The 19986-nt window shown below is 53.4% G+C and overlaps 2 protein-coding genes across 3 annotated transcripts in view; one reads left to right on the top strand and one right to left on the bottom strand.

Moving 5' to 3' along the window:
• Ranbp3 (RAN binding protein 3) overlaps positions 1–18176 on the top strand; it is a 36439-nt gene extending 18263 nt beyond the window's left edge. For both annotated transcript variants that reach the window (XM_051177625.1, XM_051177626.1), the window contains 14 exons: positions 3197–3233; positions 3314–3385; positions 6667–6732; positions 7075–7167; positions 8184–8311; positions 10841–10954; positions 12520–12623; positions 12771–12846; positions 13582–13684; positions 13891–14000; positions 14999–15119; positions 16480–16622; positions 16960–17146; positions 17231–18176. In XM_051177625.1, coding sequence (XP_051033582.1) covers positions 3197–3233; positions 3314–3385; positions 6667–6732; positions 7075–7167; positions 8184–8311; positions 10841–10954; positions 12520–12623; positions 12771–12846; positions 13582–13684; positions 13891–14000; positions 14999–15119; positions 16480–16622; positions 16960–17146; positions 17231–17274 — 1398 coding nt within the window. In that variant the 3' untranslated portion in view covers positions 17275–18176. The remainder of the gene's footprint in view (positions 1–3196; positions 3234–3313; positions 3386–6666; positions 6733–7074; positions 7168–8183; positions 8312–10840; positions 10955–12519; positions 12624–12770; positions 12847–13581; positions 13685–13890; positions 14001–14998; positions 15120–16479; positions 16623–16959; positions 17147–17230) is intronic.
• Positions 18103–19395, bottom strand: Caps (calcyphosine). The gene is made up of 5 exons (XM_051177627.1): positions 19350–19395; positions 19171–19272; positions 18913–19090; positions 18623–18829; positions 18103–18537 (listed from the first exon to the last, which is right to left on the bottom strand). The coding sequence occupies exons 2-5, from the start codon at positions 19251–19253 to the stop codon at positions 18436–18438; spliced, it is 570 nt and encodes a 189-aa protein (XP_051033584.1). The 5' UTR covers positions 19254–19272; positions 19350–19395; the 3' UTR covers positions 18103–18435.
• Positions 19396–19986: the final 591 nt, after the last annotated feature.

The raw sequence follows: 19986 nt of genomic DNA on the forward strand, positions 1-19986 counted from the left end.
GGCTGTGGGAAGAGTCCTCTGTGATGTAGAAGAGGGGTGACAACAGAAACCACCATTTTTACTTTGGACAGAGCACCCTTGGAAACTGCATCCAGAAGCCTCTGGTCTCTTTGCAGAGGGGTGGCAGCTTCCAGGCTGAGCCAAGAGCAGGGCCATCCCAGAGCCCTCATGACAGTAGCTGCTGTCCAGAGCTGGTGTCCTTTGTGGTGTCCTGGCCCCACAGAACCTGGCTTCTTGATTTTTTTCATGGGCTGCAAACTTCAGCAACATAGCCCCAGATCATCCAGGGAAAGGGGCCTCCAAATAAGGGGAACTGGAGGTGGACTCCCCTTCCCCCCTGCTTACAACTTCACAGTGCCTGGAGCAGCACTGTCATACCGCTTGGTGACAGCGCTGAGCCACCAAGCCAGTGTAGAGTTCTCAGTGGGGAAGCTGGGCTGGCTGCCAAGGGCAGTCTCGTGGCTGGCGCGTTGCACAGACATACTGTAATTTGGGTCAGTTGGGCTGTATATCCAGTTGGGTGGAACCTGATCCTGGGGAAACCAGGCTGGAGCTCACCAGTCCCTGTATAGTAGAGCAGGCTTTTATCTTGCTGTGCCCTCAGTCTCAGTTGAGGGAGCTGCTCAGCTACCCAGAGGGCTCCTTCATTTCTCCAGTCTCTATGTACACAGTGCTGTGTTTCCTGGGTATGTAGGGTGAGAAGAGCTTCTTTGATGAGCAGCCTCCTGGCCAGAGGACACTGGAAAGACTGTGCTGTGCAGCATCCATGTCCACCTGACTCTTTCGAATGCCATCCTTGGGAACAGCTTTTTGTGCTCTTGAACCCTCAAGAGCTGTGTGTGTGTGTGTGTGTGACATATATATCACACGCACACTTAAAATTGTGTGTATGTATAGGGCAGAATTGCATGTGAGTTCTGTGCCCAAGCAGGTCAGAGGCTGGGTGCCCCGGAAACTGGGGTTATAGGTGGTTGCGAGCTGCCTCATGTGGGTGCTTGGAACTGAACCTCTGTCCTGTAAACCAGTGAGTTCTCTTGACCACTGAGCCATCTCTCCAGCCCTAAGGTCAGCCTCTTTGATGTGGCTTGTGTGTGCTTCTCATCCAGCACCTATTTGCCAAGAGCAGCTAAGTTTGTGTTCTGTTGTGGGATTTTTCTCAAGTATGGTCTCATACAGGTTGGTTTTGAATTCTTGACCTTCTGCCTCTGCCTCCCATCTCCCACCTCCCTGCTGGCAGAACTGAGCTGGTCCTCAGGTCCACAGCTGCCGTGAACATCACTCTGAGCTTCTTTGTCCATCCCAGGTGGTATAGGGATCAGTTGGAACACTGGCTTGGCCTTTCCCCTTGGCTCATTGAACCTGTGTCTCTGTGTGTCATCCTGGATCTCTTGTCCTTGAAGCAGTAGGACTGCTTCTCCCCTCCAGGAAATTTCATCCCCCCCCACACACCCAGTGATGTACCAGGTAAATCCTCAAGAACCTGCTCCTTTGATGGAGCTGATCAGCAGCAAAGCCTCCATAACATGTGAGGATGTTGGGAGCTATGTCCTCAACTGTCCCAGGCATGAGTCTACAGGGCCTTCTTCACTCATCAGTGCCTGCATAGTCCCCAGGGTGACTCACCCTTGCAGGTTGGGCATGGATCCAGCAAGGTATCAAAAACCAAGAGAATGTTTTCAAGGCATCCCAGAGGACAAGAGGAAGCTTCAGGGCTCATACACAGTATGGCTCCCATTGTGTGCTAGGTTGTAAGCCCTTGCTGGTTCTCTGAGGGGCAGAGTTCACTGGGCAGGTTCCTGGCAAATGTCTGTTGTGTGGCCAAGTACCGGTTTAGGCTAGACTTGGGATCTGGTGGTATAACAGCTCAGGGTCTGTGTCCTGTGGGGCAGTGTAAGCATGGAAATTTGCTGTGGGGTTGGTGCCCGCCTGAGGGCAGGTGCTGGAGTCACATGATCAGGTCTGGGCTGCTTTGGTTTTTTTTTGTTTGCTTGTTTGTGTGTTTGTTTTTACACCCCATTACGTGAACCCCAAGTGCTGCAAAGCTGCTGAGCCCTCAGCTCATCATGCTTTTCCTGATATCCTCTGCAGCCCCTAGAGATCTGACATTGCATGGAAGGTAGAGCCTGGGTTAGTGGTGAGCTCTTGGGGTGGGGTGGGAAGCTGGTGCTTCCTTGGGACCTGCCTGGGGATCATTGCTGTTCCTGTCTTGTGAGTGAGAGAATTAGAAAGCAGAGGCAGGCTTGCTTGCTTCTCTAACACAGACCCAAGCTGTCAGCTCACACTAAGAATGCCCAAGTCTGTTAGAAGTTTGCTGTGTGTCACTGAGTAAATGTTCACCCTCTCTGGGCTTGCTGCTGCAGACTCCAGCACACTGCCTGTCTGCTGCCTGTCTGCGCAGTTCCTGGGCTGAGCCCTGAGCCAATGTTTACATTGTTACAGGATTATAAGCAAAAGTGAGCAGATGTAGCCTGTGAGCCAAAAGTACTGGCTTTCTGGCCCTTTATGGGAAAAAAAAAACGGGCCAGGGCCTGCTGCGGGAGGGTCTCTGGCACTCACCGTCTTTGGGTTTATTGATTGCATCAGTCATTGGAACATTCTCTTGTGTCGTCTCATTTAACCCTCAGCAACTCCTTGGAGCCAGAACCCCCCTCCCCCAATTTGGCTCAGCTTGAGCATGGAACATTTGGGGACCGGAGGAAAATGGATTCTTGTGCTTTCTTAAATGGCCAAGATCCCCAGGAGTGTGTGTCCATGTTGACTTTTGCTTCTGGCTGCAAGGTCTGAAGGGTGATGTAGCACCAAGTGTAGACTGAAGAAGGGACTGTGTAAGGCAGGAGCTGGGGAACGCCCTTAGCAGCCTGGCACAGCCTTGAAGCACTCTGGTCCCAGCATCAGAGCTTGCTTGTACTGGAACTGACAGCCCCGAAACAAGTGTGCACATGTGCCATAGAATGTTCAGGGCCAGGGCTAGGAGCTAGTGTGCTTTTGTGCCTAGACATTTACATGAAACTTGCGTGGCCTGTGCTGAGGGCCATGCTAATGCACTTGGGGAGCCAGGGTGGGTTGTGCTAGAGGTGGAGCACTGGCCATTGGACCTGACCGTGTGGGGAGTGTCCTTAGGGCAGGGCACACAGGGAGTTGTAGGCACAGTTTGGGACACTTGGGGCCTCTCACCACTTCTGTGCTTTTGTTTCAGAGATCTGCTGGCAGCTCCAGCCCAGAAGCCGGAGAAGGTAAGGAATTCTCTAGAACACTGGGCTGCCCTGGAGCCAAACCTGAGTGTTCCCTAACTCCACCTACCCTGTGTCTATAGATTCTGACCATGAAGATGGAAACTACTGCCCTCCTGTCAAGCGTGAGCGTACATCCTCTCTAACACACTCAGGTGAGCGACACCCACATAAGCCAGGGAGAGCCTGCCCCAAAGGTGTTATTTGGATATTGGGTCCCCAGGTAGTTTCTGTACCTGGCTTGACTCCAAGCACTGTCTTTAGCCACAGCTGAGGGGCATGAGGGGCCCTTTTTGGTCTTTTCACTATAACACCAGACCCGAGACTTCCTAGGCTGGAATCCCTATAAAAGATCTCTGTAGTCAGTCTGACACGCACAGTGCTGTGGCCTAAGCTGACTGGTGTAAACACTTCAGACCCACAGACATTGTGATGCTGTGGTATTGATGGCCAGTGAAAGCCAAGCAGCCATTTTAAGTGTTGACCCTGCTTCTATCCATAACCTCCCTTTCTGGTCCAGAAGCTAGCTCCTCTGAGTGTCCATGTCGGGGTCTTGGCCTCTGCTGCCTCTGGTTCTTGTCCTGGTAGTCCATCCCAGGGCAGCAGGTGTCGCTTCTGCTCTGTGAGGAGGTCTGGTTCAATCCCTCTATTGACCAGGCCCCTCCCTTTTGCCTTTATTCCACATCTGGAGTGTGGTGGCCCTGCCAAATACATATCCCAGACCCTTCACAACTGCACATCACCTTAATTTGAAGGTTCTGTGCCAGTTTGTGGGTGTGTAGAGGTGGCACAAAGGGGATTTGCAGCCTTGTCAGCCGGCCTGCCTTGATTCTGTGCATGTGTGGCATGTTCATGTATGTTGGAGCCGGAGATGGCCTAAGGTGCTTCCTTGATAGCTCCTCCTCTCTGTCTTGCTCTCTCAAGGCACCATCTTTGCCTGCACGAGAAGTTCACAGTTGGGTCCAGGCTGCCTGGCCAAGTAAGCACAGGATCCAGCCTTTGCCTCCCTTGGCTTTGTATGTGAATACTGGAGATGCTAACTTGGCCTTAGTCTTGCGGGCATGGCTTCCCCCTTCCCTGAGCTCAGCCCTCAGCTCAGGGCTGTGGTGGCTTGGATTCCTCATAGAAGAGTTTTCAGGCTCAGGGCTGTCTTTGAAGGATTCACAAGAGTGACTTGGCTTCTTGGGGCACAGTTTACATCCACTCTTTGGTGTTACTGTCCATCCTTCAGGCAGGGTCCTGTGCTTCCACAGCATGGATATGCTCTGCCCTGTGTAGGACGCTCTCCTCCTTGTTCATCCCACCCCTCTCCACCAGTGGCTCCCAGAGCCTTCCCTCCCTGCCCCTGTTCTTGGGTCTTCCAGCAGGGCCGATGTGAATCTGAGCTGATGGCTTTTGGGCTGTCAGGAATGTGTTTGATGCTTGGGTGTTGACAGTCTGAAGAGTACCCCTGCTCCCTTTCTTTCTGGTTCCCCCAGGGACTTTGCTCACCATCCCATCTCAGTCCTGGAATCTGCTTTGCTTCTCTGTCAGGGTGTGGCCTCTAGAACCAGGATCATGGTGTTCGGTGTACCCTGCTTGGCCCTGTTCTTAGCCTGCACTGATAGAGTTTAGCACCCTAACCCTTCTTCCTGACATTAAGAAGCCTGGTTCACCCAGGCCTGCAGACACACACATCTGTCATCCAGACTCTTAGGAGATGGAGGCGGGAAGATAAGAGTTCAAGGTCATCCTCAGCTACGTGGTGAACCTAAGGAAGAACCCTGGCACTACTCTTCATGCCAGCCAGCTCCCTCCTTGCCCAGCCCCCAGCCATGTCAGCAGCTACTCTGGGAGCTTTGCCAGCCTCAGGCCAGCCTGACTCAGTCCCCAGTGTAAGCAGAGAGCTCCCTTGAGTGAGCAGTCTCCCCCATCATCCAGCACCCCTGCCCCTCAGATAGCATATGTCCAACAGCCAGTAATGTGAAGGAGTAGAGCCTGGGTTTCCCAGGTCCTGGGTGGGGTCACACATAGCAACACTGAGCAAAGTGAGTCTCCAGGGGGCCTGAGAAGAGCCCAGGTGTCCCTGCAAATGAGATTTGGGACAGAACTCTAAGCCTTAGTGGTGCCCTGCATGGATTCCTGCGGACTAGCACAATGGCCACACTGGTGCACCACACTGATGCAGGTAAATGACTGCAGTCCTTGTGACTGGCTGTGGTACCCTCAAGTCTTAAAGATTGTGTTGATATTACTTCTGTGGGGAACAGGACCCTGAGAGAGATCTCTTCAGGTTTGAAAAGGGCAGCCCAGCTAACCCCCTGGAAGCATCCCTGCCTCATTCTATGGCTGGCTCCAGGGGCCCCTTTGTCACATGTGCAGGTCATGTTTGGCTGTGGGCTCAGCCCCTTTGCTCCCAGGGCTTGAGTGCTGCTCTGGCTGACTGGTCCCCAAAGCAGCCCCTTGATTTTCCAGTGTGACCAGTTTCCTGTCAGAGCCTATGTGACAAGATAGTTAAGTGGTAGCCATGTGTCCAGAGTCAAGCTGTTAACCCCAAATAAACTGTATCCCCATGAGCCCCAGTCCCCATCAACGTCATTACTCCTCAGTTGCAGGCATTATGAATCAACTTCATATTTCCTATCCATGGACCACGAACGGTGGGAACCTTCTGTTCACCCAAGACTTTGCCTTTTCCTGAATTTTTAGATGGGGTTCCTTTTCTGTGCGTGTGGTGTGCAAGTGTTGCAGGTGTGCTGGTGTCAACGCCACTGTCACCATTTATCACTCTCTGCCTTTCTTTTTGAGTCAGGGCTCAATGATTGGGCTGGCCTCACTGGCCAGAGAGCTCCAGGATGCTCCTATCTCTCTCTGCCTGTACCATGTGTGTTTTTGCTGTGTGGGGATTTGAACTCCGGTTCTTGTGCTTGCACAAGCCAGCTCTCCAGCCCCATGTTGAAGAGTTTTCTTGTTGCCCTTTTCTCAATGATTTTATTGTTTGTTTCTATCAGGAGGATCATGAGTGTGGTGGGGTCTGGATATGTCATGCCTGATGGCTGAACCTCCAAGACTAGATCAGCTGTCCCTGTAGCCACAGCTCTCGTTACCTGCTAGCTTGGTCACTAAGCCTCTTGTGAGTGACTGATGGGGTTGTCACTGAGCTACAGGCATGTCCCAGAAGCCTGCACAATAGTACCATCATTCCCTTTCCTGAGTGGAAGGGACCAGAGCCTAGTAGATATGTCACCCTGCCTCAGTATCTTTGTCCTCCAGGTCCCCTGTGCTGGCCTTGTTGTAGAGCTACATCTCTAACGCAGGGCAGGGCTTCCTGCTTTCCTGTTGCAGCCTGGACCATTTTCGTGAGTCCTAGGCCTACTGTGCACTCTGTTTGGGTATGCTCCCCTCACACACACACACACACCCCTCGGCTGAGCTCAGTTGTGTCTTGTGCTTGCAGAGGAGAAGAGCAGCGGCTTCCGGCTGAAGCCCCCAACGCTCATCCACGGCCAAGCGCCCAGTGCAGGTGGGTGACATTTCTAGGCCTCTGCCTGGTCCCAGGATCCTTGCTGGGGGGACTATGACTGACAGGGACACAACTCTGGAACGCTCCTCAGACCTGCAGGAACAGGGTGTCTCCTACCTGGGAACTCACTGTGACCCTGCACCAACTTTGGCCATCTCCCCTTGCACTGGGCCAGCTCTGGGAGGGTAGCAGTGACCTAGGCCTCATCACAGCTCCCAGTGGCAAGTGACTGTCACTATAGAAAAAGTGTTGGTGTTGAGCATGGCCTCCCTTGCATGACCACTGGAATTGATGTGCCCTGGAGAAGCAGAGACAAGGTTCCTAGAATTCACTGTGTTCTAGGTCTGCCCAGCCAAAAGCCCAGGGAACAGCAGCGTGGTGTTCTCCGCCCGGCTGTGCTGCAGGCGCCACAGCCCAAGGTGCTGTCACAGACAGGTAAGTACAGAGGCAAGGGGATTCTTTGGGCCAGGTCTGTTCTGAGGAGCCCTGATAGAGGAATGAGGTGCCATCCGTCTCTCTTTTCAACCTCCTGAGCTGTGCTCTGTTACCCTTGCAGAGCAATTTCCAGGCTATCTGGAGCTCGCTGGGTTTTAGTCTTGTCATTCAAAGCTCAGTAGTAGCCTCGACCTGGCTCATATTGATTTATCACCCAAAGTTTTCTTGGCTCCAGTGCTTAGAGTCAGCCAGATCGACAAGGCACTTGATTCTTGTTTTGTTTTGTCTTGATTTGTGGGCCAGTAGGATGGCGTAACATGTTAGGGTGATTGCCGTTTTGTCTTGGTTTAGTTAGACTTTTGTGACTTGGTATCTCCTGGTGCAGCCCCATCTGTTTCTGAACTCACCCTGTGGTCTGTATTTCTCAAGCATGGGGTAGTAGGCATGCACCACTGCGACAGCTCCCTTCTGGCTTTGTGAGTGTACAGGGGGCTAGGGGTTGGACGGGCTGGGCTTTCCTCCATTTGCACTGGGGCTGTGTGTGAGAGGTTCTCTTTTGCTGATCATTTTCTGGAGTTCTGCTTCTGAGCACACTGGAAGCCAACTCATATTTGTGTCTTGTTTTTGGTGTGGGGGTAGGGGTATAGTACTGAGAATGAAACCCTGGCCCCGTGTGTGCTGAGCTACATAACAGTGCAGTGCCTTCCAGAGTAAAGACAGTAGTCCCTTGTGTGAGGTTTGGGCATTTTTTGTTTTTAATCTAAGAATGCATAAGGTTCTTAAATGTAGCCCTGATTGACGTAGAATTTGCTGTGTAGCTCTCTCTCTCTTTGAACTCACAGAGATCAGCCTGCTCTGCCTCCCAAGCGCTCACTACCCTGCATAGCCTAAGATGATGAATTGACTTTAGAAGCCTCTTTACAAAGGAAGCCTAGACAGAGTCCAACTGCTTGGCCAGCTAGCTGCCAGAGGAGAGGGCACCTTTGCCACCTATCCACTCTCTCTCCCTTTTGCAGTCCCCAGCAGTGGCACCAATGGGGTCAGTATGCCAGCAGACTGCACAGGACCAGCCATGTCCACATCACCAGAAAACCTCACACAGAAGAGCCCCTCCGAATCTACTGACGGGACAAACACATTTGAGGTTGGTGGGTCATGGGGCTGGCCAGATGTAATGTCTTCTCGGGTTCTCCGAGTCTGTTCACCTTTAGTGGTTCCCGGCACTCTCTGTGCACAGCTGCACCTGTGTCACTCCCTTTCTACACTGTAACACAACGCGCAGGCAGGGGCATTCGCAGACACAGAAGGCTTACAGGTTCACTGCATGGGACTCACGCACACACACAGACACCCCCAGCTGGTTACAGCCCACTTCACCGGGAATGCTTTGTGAGATAGGCAGTCATGGAGAGGACAGCAGAGAGCCCAGGGGCTCAGTCCTTTTCAAGAATGGTGTTCCGTGACCTACTCACTTCCACAGGACCCCTGTTAGAGGGGCTGTCAGTCACTATCAGGATGGGCCCCACTGCCTCACAGCTCAGGAGTGACTTTTGTGGCTGTTTCCATAACAAGGTCATGCATGTGTCATCATCCCCTGTCCATCTATCATTGTCCTCCCATCCTCCAGTAACAGATGAGTCCTCAGGCTACACATAGGCTGGCACTGGGGAATCAGCCCCCAAAAAGCCTACCTAGGAGAAAAAAAGGCACCTGCACCTAGGATTTCAAGGTCAGGGCAGTGTGTTGGTAGCTAGTGGAGGCGGTTAATGGAGACCCTGCTTCCTAAGCTGCCTGACAGGAAAGTGGGAGTCTACGGCTACATGGGGAATGCCTATCAACCCAGCACCCTAAGTGTGGACATAAATGGCTCCCAGCCTGTTTCTTGTGATTGTGGTTGGGACTCAGGAGGGAAATCAGGGGTCTACTTGAGTCACCTTATGTTCAGTGTCCCTGCAAGTATACCCTTCCACCCCTCAGCAGGGGACATGCTGGTCCTCCTCGATAGCAGGCTGGGTGCTCCGTGCCTAATATTGATCTGATTCTGGATCTGTCCCTGTGGCACCAGATTTGACCCCAAGGCCTCATGTTTTGGATGTCCTGGGATGGGTAGGGTCATCATGCTTACTGTCTTTGATCATCCTTGCCTTCTCAGCCATTTCTGGCTTGTGACACTGACACTAACTGATCAGGGATGTTGAGCTCAGTGGCCAAGGATTAGGATTTAGCCTCTGACATGGCACTGGCCAGGAGGCAGAGCCATCTGATGACACACAGAGACAAGGGTTTCTTGACTAAGTGAACCCGAGGCTAGGCTTTCTCCATTCAGAGAGAAACCATTGCAGAGTCACAACAGGCCTGGTGACTGGTTCTCAGTGGGGGACACTGCCCAACAGGGATATGGAGGACTATTCATCCAAGCCATGGCAGAGTGAGAATGGAACCAGATTTATAGCGTTTCAGGCAAGTGAAGACTTAACTCCTGACAGCCTAGCAGAGAGTACAGTTAGCACCGTGCCACCCTTCCCGCCACTGTGAGTTGTTGCCACAGACATGTCAGGGCTCCTGGAAGTGCACAGCACCCATCACCCCACCTTCTATTTGAAGCCAGGGCGTCACCCCTGCCAAATTCCCCTCATCTAGGCCACATGGGTGAGTTAAGTCCTTGAACTCAAGAGAGTCCCACTTGCAAGGCAGCATCTAGGAGAACCAGCAAGAGGGCTTAATGAGCTAAAACTGTTTCCTTCCAAGCCTGACGACCTGAGTTAGACCAGTGGTGGAAGGGACCAATCCAGGCAGTTGCCCTATAGTTTGTGTGCATGCACACATGCCGGGCGGTGATGGTACAAGCCTTTAATGCTAGTACTTGGGAGGCAGAGGCAGGCAGATCTCAGTGAGTTGGAGGCCAGCCTGATCAACAAAGCTAGTTCCAGGACAGTCCCACAAAGAAACCATGTCTCAAAAAACCAAACAAAAACAAAACACAATGAAACTCAGTACAAGAGCTGTGGCGTTGAGTGAGAGTGGCAATGAGCATGAGGCCCCAGCTGCCATGTCGGCACAGTGGGATCACCTGCCTGTGTCCCGCACTACACCATCTCCTCTCATGACTGACATGGGGCTCATTTGCTCTTTCTCCATAGCTGCTGTGTCTCTGCCCTTTACCATTTATAGTTTACATCCTCAGTGTCTGTCCCCTTGCCTAGTAGGACCCTAAGTATGATTCTGGCTCTGTTGGCACCAGGCTGTGGTGGTGTGTCCCTGGCCCTCTAACAGCTGGTGTCCTCATGCCTGAGCCAGAGTCTTGAGAACAGTTTCTTAGAGGTGCCTTCTGAGCACTGGGTATGATACTCATTATCTGCCTTTCTCCACCTGAACAGACGAGTGTTTAGGACCAAAGCCAGTTGGCTTTTAAGAGGGGTGCCATTGGGTCTTGAGTTCCCCACATCCACCTTGCCATCATCTGGAAGCCATCCCTTCCCTCTATTCGCTCCACTGAGGCTGGGGACTGCTGGTGTTGGCCAGCTTCCAGGCTTCAAGCCTTTCTCTAACACTGCCCACCCCAGGAGAGTCTATCATAACTGCCAGCAGGGCACATGTCCTGCCGACTTCAGGCTCCTAGATGCTCTGTCACCATCACTTAGAGGTATGATTGGGTTCTTTTCTTTTCCTATAGGAGAAAATACTTCAGAAAACCACACATGGTGCCTCAGAGGAGGGGCACTGTGAAGAGGAGCAGATGGCACCACAGGCCTTTGTGTTTGGACAGAACTTAAGAGACAGAGTGAAGGTATTCGCTGGGTAGATGGTGGGGCAGCAGAATCCAGCAGCCAGTCCTTAAGGAGAGTGTCCTAGGATACCTGTGGCAGCCACACATCTACCCAGACATCCATTGCCTAGGGGCCCCATCCTGCTAAGAATCCCTCCCGACTTTAAGGTAGTGTTTCATATGGCCCATCCTCAAGTCTACTATGTAACAGAGGATGAACTGAACTCCTGATCCTCAAGTCCTAGGATTTCAGGCTACCTCAGATCATTTTTCCAAGAGCTACACTGAAATACCGATTGTGTGATTGATTTGACATGGGTTTGATTTGAGACAAGGGTCTCAAAACCCACTGTGTGACTACGGATGACCCTGGACTCCTGATCCTGCAGCTTGAGCCTCCTGAGCACTGGGATGGCAGTTGTACACTACCCTCCCTGACTTGTGTGAGCAGGGCCCTGCCTCAGCACCCAGCACAGACTCCTCAGCAGAGTAGTGAGACTGCTCCTCACTCCTGGAATCTGAGTCTGACACCTACAGTGCCAGAGAATAGAGTCTGGGGCACTCCAGGCAAGTGTCTACCAGGCAGCCCTCCTGGCAGTTAGGACCACTTCTGGCTTGTGGGTGCCACCAAGACAGTGGAGTATCAGCATGGGAGTGGAGAGGACTAGGGCACTTCATAGAGCCCAAGATGCCCCTCAGAGAATGCGCCTGTCTCCCAGCATCCTAGGAGGCTGAGGCAGGAGGATGGAGGAAACCAGGCCAGCCTGGGCTGTGCAGCAAGACCTTGTCACCTCATTAGAAACTTCCCATTCTGTAGAAGACTCCAGTGTGTCTCCTCCACCTTGTTATTCGCTGTCCGGTGGACACACCAGTCCCTGAGGGATGTGGAAAGAGTTTGGTATTGCTATGGCTTAGACTAAGAGACCTGCAAACTTTGGGCACCTTCTTCTCCAGGCTGGGGACCTACTACGTTCAGCCAAAGGACCTCAAGCCATCTTTGTGGTGGAGCCAGCTGGCATCTCAAAAGGTTGAAGGCTTCCATGGGCTCTGCACTCACTCTCCAGTCTCATCACATGCAACCATGAGCCAGGATCATAGTGTCTTCTAATGCACTGCCACCTCCTTGGTTATTCATGGGTGACACCTACATCAGGGGTTTAAGAGAACCACAGAAAAGCTGTGATTGTCATGATTGCCATGTGCCCATTATATGACTGGCTGTGTCGGGTACCAGCCTGAGGGCAGCTTCCAAGCTTTGTGGTTCTTTCTATAGGTTTTTCTTCCCTGTTTGAGTATAGCCCAGACCAACCTTGAGCCTTAGCCTCCTGCAGTGCTGGGACGACAAGTATGTGGGCCGACATCAGACTCTTGCCTTTCTAAAGTGAGACCTCGCTGTAGCTCAGGCTAGCTTGAACTCCTAAAGATCCCCCTGCCTCTCCCTCCTAGTACTGAGATCAAAGGGGTGCACTACCACACCCAGCTTGTTGTGTCTTAGCTGCTGTGTCAAGTGTGGCCATGTAAGGAGTTGGCAAGCACTTACTTGTCAGATGGGGTCCCATGAGCCACCCGCTTCCCTCTGTCTGCAGCTGATGAATGAGGATGCCGTTGTGGCAGGTGTAGACAGTGCTGCATATCCCAGCTCAGAAGCACCCACCGCAACCAACTACTTCCTGCAGTACATCAGCTCCAGGTGAGCGCACTGTGCTGTGCACATGGGGTCCTCCATTTGGAGAAGAGAGGTCCAGCGGCCTTTGTCAGTCTATATGGAGTGGGGGAGGCACCTGTGTGCCTGTGGTGCACATCAGGGTGACACACTGACAGTGTCACTCCTCTCCAGTGTAGACAACTCGACCCACAGTGCTGACACCTCCAACAAGTTTGTGTTTGGCCAGAACATGAGTGAGCGCGTCTTGGTGAGTGGCCCTGGCATTGTTACCTAGTGCCTGTTCCCACTTGGGGGTACACAGGTTATGCTGTCTCCTGTACAGTCAAGACAGGATTCTCAGGTACAGGGACGAGAAAGACCAGGTCACACTACAGGCTTTGGTTGTCCGCAGAGGCTGACAAGGGGCTGGCTTCACCCTTCTTGTCTTTACTCTCCATTGACATAAGCGTCCCTGTGGCCAGGGCCAGCTGGGATGAATATCAGCTGTCGTACTTGAGGCCCCAAAGCTATACCACTGACACAGGTGGCCTGTGTCCCTAACCACAGAGCCAGCCATGCCTGCCACTTCTGCAGGACGGGGGCAGCCAGGATAGCAGGCGTGTGCACACTTCCTGCTTTCCAACCACTTGTATCCCAGGATGCAAAGCCTAGCAATCACCCGCTCCTTGGCCATTTTCTCTTTCTGGGCTGGGTGTCCAGCTCCACACTGTGGTGTTCAGACTCTGGTCATCCCTCCTTTGCTGGCATGGTCTCCCTCCGTGCTGCAGCTTCATCCTGTTGGTCTGCCATAGTATGGTGTCACAGAACCACCCCTCATGGTCCTGAGAGGAGGGCCTGACTAGGAATGGCTGTTGAGGACGGGCCCCTGCTGGGTGCGCAGGAGTCAGGCCTCTGGGAAGTGCTGAGTGGCCATCCCTGCTGGGCCTCTCACTCTGTCCTCAGCACCCACAGCAGCTCCGCCCTGGCACGCTTGTTTCCTCAGAGCCCCCCCAAGCTGAATGAAGCCAGTTCAGATGCCAGCAGGGAGACTACGCATGTCCAGTCAGGGTCTGAGCCATCGTCCCAGGAGGCTGCCCCCAAGAAAGGTAGGCCACAGCTCTGCACACACCTTGGGAGACTCCTGACCACCAGGCAGGGACAGCTGTGGCCCCAATAGACGTGAGAGGTTGGCTTGATGTGCCTGGGATGGTTGGTGGGTGGTTGTGCTCTGCTGAGCAGGACAGGGCTCCTCGGGTCCCCGGGAGTCCCAGACCTGCTGACTCGGCTTCTTTCTTGGGTCTTCTCTATGCAGAGTCACTGGCCGAGTCTGCCGCTGCCTACACCAAGGCTACAGCGTGGACATGTTTGCTAGAGAAGGTGGAGGTCATAACGGGTGAAGAGGCAGAAAGCAATGTGCTGCAGGTGAGACCAAACATGCTGAGGTAGGCCTGCCAGGAATTAAGACAGATGGGCTACATAGCAAGACCCCATCTTCCACAACAACAAAATGAATCTGGGTGTGTTGACACATGCCTTTAATCCCAGCTCTCAGGAGGAAGAGGTAGGCAGATCTCTTGAGTATGAGGCCAACCTGGGCTACACAGAGTTCTAGGCCAGTCAGGAATTTTTTTGGCTCAAGGAAACCAAAATGAGTTGTATAACCATTGTCATAATTTGACAGTGTGTTTTCATCCCCTAAATAAGACCCTGTCCCAGTGAGCTTGACCCTAGCACCCATAAATCTTACATCTCCGGGTTCCCAGTTCTGGATATGTCCTATGGTGTGGAGTTTTGTGCCTCATTTTGTCACTTGAGTTTGGAATCCTTGGTTCTGTTGTTTCTGTCACTGGCTGGTCAATACTCTTTAAGGGGCTACATGGTGCCAATGACATGATAATTGGCCTCTTTCTGCCTCAGGACTCTAACAGGCAGTTTGATGTGTGTGTTTGTGACATGCACTTCTTTTCTGGGTGGGCAGTAAAAGGGACTGCCATGCTGTTGTCTTCCCCAGTACTGTAGGATGTCCCTGCAGCCAGGCAGCGAGCGCATCACAGTTCCCTGCGCTCCTTTGCTGTGGAAACAAGGTGGCATCTGTGTGTGTTTGGATCTCCAGAGTCCCCCTTGTTTACACACTTGGGCAGGGTGCATGGCTCCGTGGTAGAGCCTAGCATGCAGGAGTGTGGGTTCCATCTCCAGCACCACAGACACCAAAACCCATAAATAGATGACTGTGGGTAAGGAACAAAGCTAGGCACTGGCTGTCAGCATCCTGGCCATAGCTGGTGGACTTGGTATCCATGTGGGGTAGTCAATACCCCAATGTCACTGATAGCTCTTGACTTGAAGTGGAGCCTGAGCTTTGTGGGGTACAGAAAGCAAGTGCCCCAACCCTGCTTACTGACCTTGTGTGTTACATACAGATCCAGTGTAAGCTGTTTGTCTTTGACAAGACCTCACAGTCATGGGTGGAGCGTGGCCGGGGACTTCTCAGGCTCAATGACATGGCATCAACTGATGACGGCACGTTACAGTCCCGGCTGGGTGAGCACTGGGAAATATGGACCCTCCTAAAGGTGGGCTGGGGTCACACCAAACCAAAATTGTAGGTTCCACAGCTGGGGCAGGGGCATAACTGTGAGCAGGGATATCAATCCTTGCTGTGAGCCCCACACTGGTCCCTCTGGCCTGGGCCTGCTGCCTTCCCCCAACCTCCACCCCACCCCCACCCCCGCTCACTTCCTGCTCAAGCATCTTTAGCAGAAATAAGTACAGCTTGAAGCTGGGCATTGGTGGTGCATGCCTTTAATCCCAGCACTCGGGAGGCAGAAGCAGAGGCAGGCAGATCTCTGAGTTCAAGACCAACCTGGTCTAGAGTAAATGCCAGGACAGGCTCCAAAGCGATACAGACGAAGAAGTATAGCATGGAAGCAAGAGCAAGGTGAAGGCAGGAGAGGTGTCAGGCTGAGCCACAGCAAGGCCAGCCTGGGCTTCAGCATGCAACCCCGCCTCAACAAAACCAGAAGACCCAGTCTGAGTTGTGATCTCTTGGAACAGAGGGGGCTGCCCAAGCATCAGAGCTGTCCCTCCTGTTTCGGGGACTTGGTGAAAATGGTCTCTGTAGTCTAGGCTGGCCTGGAGTTCACTGTGAGCCTGCCGTGCCTGTGTGTGATCTCTTCCAAAGACATGGAAACTTCTTTCCCATTTGGTAACATTCCCTTTAAAAGTCAGTTTAAGCCTGATTGATGGTGGTGGTGCATGCCTTTAATCCCAGCACTCGGGAGGCAGGTCTCTGTGAGTTTGAGACCAGCCTAGACTACAACAGCTAGTTCCAGGACAGCCTCCAATGCCACAGAGAAACCCTGTCTTGAAAACCCCAAAAGAAAAGTCAGCTTAAGCTCAGAATTGGGAATTGGGAAATGAGACAGAAGGACTGCTATGAGTTCAAAGCCAGCCCATGCTTCTGAGATCCTGCCTCCAAAAAAAAAAAAAAAAAAAAAAAAAAAAAAAGTTGATGGAAATGGCTACGGTACTTCTCTTAGCAGTGACAGTCTGTGACCTGTGACACTGCACATAGGGTAGTTATGTTTTTTTCTACCCATATCAGATAGCAAACCAGGAGCCACCTTTGTGACACTCATTCCTAGAGCCTCACATGAGCTCCTAGCCTGAGGGCAGGGGCACTCCATAGGCCTGACTGGGTGGGAAGAGTTGGGACCTGCCTCACAGGCTTGTCTTCTGATGGTAGTGGGTAGCCTCTATCTCCAGAGGGTTCTGTGAAAGCACATCCCACCTGCCCTGTTCCAGACCAGCCCCTCCCTACAAGGGCATGGCTGTCCTGGCCCCGCTGGACATGGGCTGCAGGTTGAGGCAGGCATGTAGCTAAGTGGCCTCCTTGCTTCAGTGATGCGGACCCAGGGCAGCCTGCGGCTCATCCTGAACACGAAGCTGTGGGCACAGATGCAGATGGACAAGGCCAGCGAAAAGAGCATCCGCATCACGGCCACAGACGCCGAGGACCAGGGTGTCAAGGTCTTTTTGATCTCGGTAAGCTCAGGGGACCCCACTGGCTCACCTCTTGTTACTGGTGCTAACGTTACCAGGCAAGGACACAAACCTCTCCTGGGCAGTCCCTGGTAGCCATGTGCATGCCATGCTGTCCCCTCTGCTACACATCTCATGTGAAGGGATAACAGACCCCACTCTGATCTCATTGTCTGGCCTAACTCTCCATGGGCCTTCCAGCACCTGGGTGGTGGTAGTCCCTTGTCAGAGAAGTCAGCTGACCAGGCCAGTGTGGCCAATTGGCAGGCCAGGACCTACAAGTGTGGACACTGCCCAGCCTGGCTGCTAGTCACTCACACCTTACACACTGTCTCCCCAGGCCAGCTCCAAGGACACTGGCCAACTGTACGCAGCACTGCACCACCGCATCCTAGCCCTGCGTAGCCGGGCTGAGCAGGAGCAGGAGGCCAAGGTGCCTGCCCCTGAGCCAGGAGCCACCCGGGCCACCGAGGAGGAAGACAGTGATGAGGATGCAGTGCTGACTCCCTCAGGGGTCACAGGAGCTGGTGAGCAGCATAGTACCTGTGGGAGGGACTCCAGCTCACCACCGTGGCTGTGCGCTAGGACTGAGGAACCCGTTCTTTCCACAGGCACAGGTGATGAAGGGGATGGCCAGACTCCTGGGAGCACATAGCAGCGGAGCTACTGAGCCAGGCTGCTGCTTTGTCGTCTGTCCGCTGCCCGCCCCTCCCTGCAGGCCGCGTCATGGTGGTGTCTTGCTGGGGTGGCCACAGGCTGGATCCACGTGTCCCTGCTGCAGCAGATGGGGATGCCAGGATGCGGCTTGGGACTCAGACCTCATCATATTGATGAGCAGAAAGAACGTTCCCCACCCTCCTCCGATCGAAATGGCACGTTGACACTTGTCACAGCTTCTGCTGGCTCTTAGACCTGGCCTGGTCGCCCAGCCTTGTGGTGACCTTCTTTCCCTCCCTGGGCAGTGACAGTTCGAACTCTGGGCTCAGTGTTCTGTTGAGCATCCTGTTGTCTGCTCGGCTTCCCGCTCTGCCAGGTCCACATGGCTAATGCCTCTCATTCATTTCTGATGGCTTAGCTTTTGAGGGCCTGGATGAAGCTGCTTGTGGGTTGAGCTGACTTAATGTCCCTGTGGGCGGTGTCCGGCCCTCACAGTGACTCCCTAGGTTTGGGCCTGAGAACACCTGTCTGGAAGAAGGTGACGGGTTCCTGTGCTTTTGCTCGCCCGCACCACCTGGGCCTCCCTAAGCAGGTACCCAGCATAGCCCTTAAGTGACTGACCATCTAGGGCCCCTGAGAGGCAAAGGGAGCCTCCAAAGGGCTTGTCATTGGGCAGAAGACGACACCTCCACCCATGGACTGTGGCTCCATCTCTGGCCAGGCCACACCTGAGGAGCCAGCAAGGACACCAGAGGCTGCCTGGCAGATGGGTCACACTGCTTCCAGCCTTAGCCAGCCAGTGACAAGTGACTCCAGACATCGCCCATGTGTTTTGGAACATTTATGTAAGATTGTCATATGAAATGTATTTGAGAACTGCATTAAAACTTTTAACTAAAATCCCCCGCCTCCCATGCACCTGGCAGCCAGATGGGCTGGGTGTGGCCATGGAGGCCCCTGATGGGGTCAGTGATCAATCCAACCATTGCCAGGCCTGCAGGTGGCCCTGCAGGAGACCTGGTTCAGCCGGTTCTTCAGCCTCCATTCTCACATCTCCCCCTCCTTGTGTCTATCTGAGGCCCCAGGACAGTGGTAACAGGGTGGCAGGTGGGTCAGGACTAGGTTAAGGGCAGCTGTTAGGCAGGTGAGGGTTGCCACATCAGAGGTGCCAGGCACTGCTCACCATGGCCACGAACTCTGCATCTGTGTCCACTGAAGCGCTGAGCCCACTGTAGTAGTCTTGGAACTCTGCCAGTGTAACCTGTTTTTTTTTTGGGGGGGGGCAGGCTGTGAGGGGGACTCAGGCCAGGGATGCTGCCCCTGTAGGAGGTACCAGGTGAACATACCTGCCCATCCTTCTCAGATGTGTCAAAATTGTCAAGGAATTGGTGCAGGGCTTCATCCTCTGACCACTCTCCACTCTGCACCTTGGGGTGAGCCTGACCACTGTACACCCCTCGTAGATCATCCATGGTCACCACACCATCCCCATTCTGGTCCAGCTTGGCAAAGGCAGCTGCAATGACAGCTTCCCGGGCCTGGGACATGGGGGGCTGTAGCAGGGGATAGTGACTTAGGAGTGCAGGGGCTGGCAACCATCACCAGCTCCTGCCTCAGTCTCTGAGGATAGCCTTACCCGAAGTGCCCGCAGGAACTCCTCCAGGTCCAGTGTCCCACTGCCATCTCGGTCCCAGCGTTTGCACAGCGCCTCCGCCTCTGCTTTCCCCACCTCCAACCCCAGCTGCCCCAGGCCCTGCCTCAGCTCCCCTGCATCCAGGGACCGGCTGCTGTCCTTGTCCAGGCGGCGGAAAAACCTGGGGATCAAGATGGGTTTACATGGATGGAAACTGCCCAGGCCCAGAAGGTGTTTCAAGTACTGGGAGTGAGGGCTCACCTGGCTAGGCCCTGGATGCCTGAGGCCCCTCGGGACAGACACTGGGCCCTCAACTTCTCCATGGTGATGTTCACAGTGTCCATTTTGGGTGCAAATGAATAGCTGAGGAGGCACAGAACTCACAGTGAGTTTCTATTCTCAGCCAGCCTGGCACAGAGCTCAACACCCCAACCACTCACCTGGCCTGCTTGTGTCCCCGAGTCAGTCCTTCGAGTGGAGCTCCAGGGAGGTCTGTGTGTCCTGCCTGGCACAGCTGTTGCTAAGCAGTATGACTCTGGGGACTGGGAGGTGCCCAGCTGTAACTCTTTCTGTATCAGGCACATTAGCAAGCCAAGAAGGGCAGGCCCTGTGACTCCCAGACTCGTTGTCTACCTCTGGGACCACGGTAACTTCAAGCCTGGCTGGAGACTTGGGGCACACAGCTGTCCCACTCTGGACTACGTGGGGTATCCCAGCCAAAGTCAATCTAGGGTTAGTTGGACATGGTGGCACAGGCTTATCACCCCAGCTATTTGGGAATCTTGAAGTGGGAACAAAGCTGAGGCTGAAAATCTGAAGCCAAGTTGGGCTACAGACTGAAACTTAGCCTTAAAAAAATAACCCGGGGTCTGGTTGGTACACTGCTATGATCCCAGTATTCAGGAGATGGGACAGGAGTTCTAGGCTATGTGAGGCTGTCTCAAAGTCAAAAGAAAAAGCATGCATGGGTTTGCAAGCCAACCAGTGTCATGATTCAGTTAATGAGAAACTGAAGTGACATTTTGCTACCCAAATGGATATAGCCTGTTGTGCTCCAAACATTGCTGAGTAGCAGAA

Source organism: Phodopus roborovskii, unplaced genomic scaffold, assembly GCF_943737965.1.
Source record: "Phodopus roborovskii unplaced genomic scaffold, PHOROB, whole genome shotgun sequence".
Taxonomy (NCBI): domain Eukaryota; kingdom Metazoa; phylum Chordata; class Mammalia; order Rodentia; family Cricetidae; genus Phodopus; species Phodopus roborovskii.

What these genes read in the sequence shown, in the direction of transcription:
- Caps (XM_051177627.1), bottom strand. Translation starts at nt 19,253, where the DNA reads ATGGACACTGTGAACATCACCATGGAGAAGTTGAGGGCCCAGTGTCTG. An exon ending in GGCATCCAGGGCCTAGCCAG is followed by an intron (nt 19,091 to 19,170) that starts GTGAGCCCTCAC and finishes CTTGATCCCCAG; the next exon opens with GTTTTTCCGCCGCCTGGACA. An exon ending in CATCTGAGAAGGATGGGCAG is followed by an intron (nt 18,538 to 18,622) that starts GTATGTTCACCT and finishes AAAAAAAAACAG; the next exon opens with GTTACACTGGCAGAGTTCCA.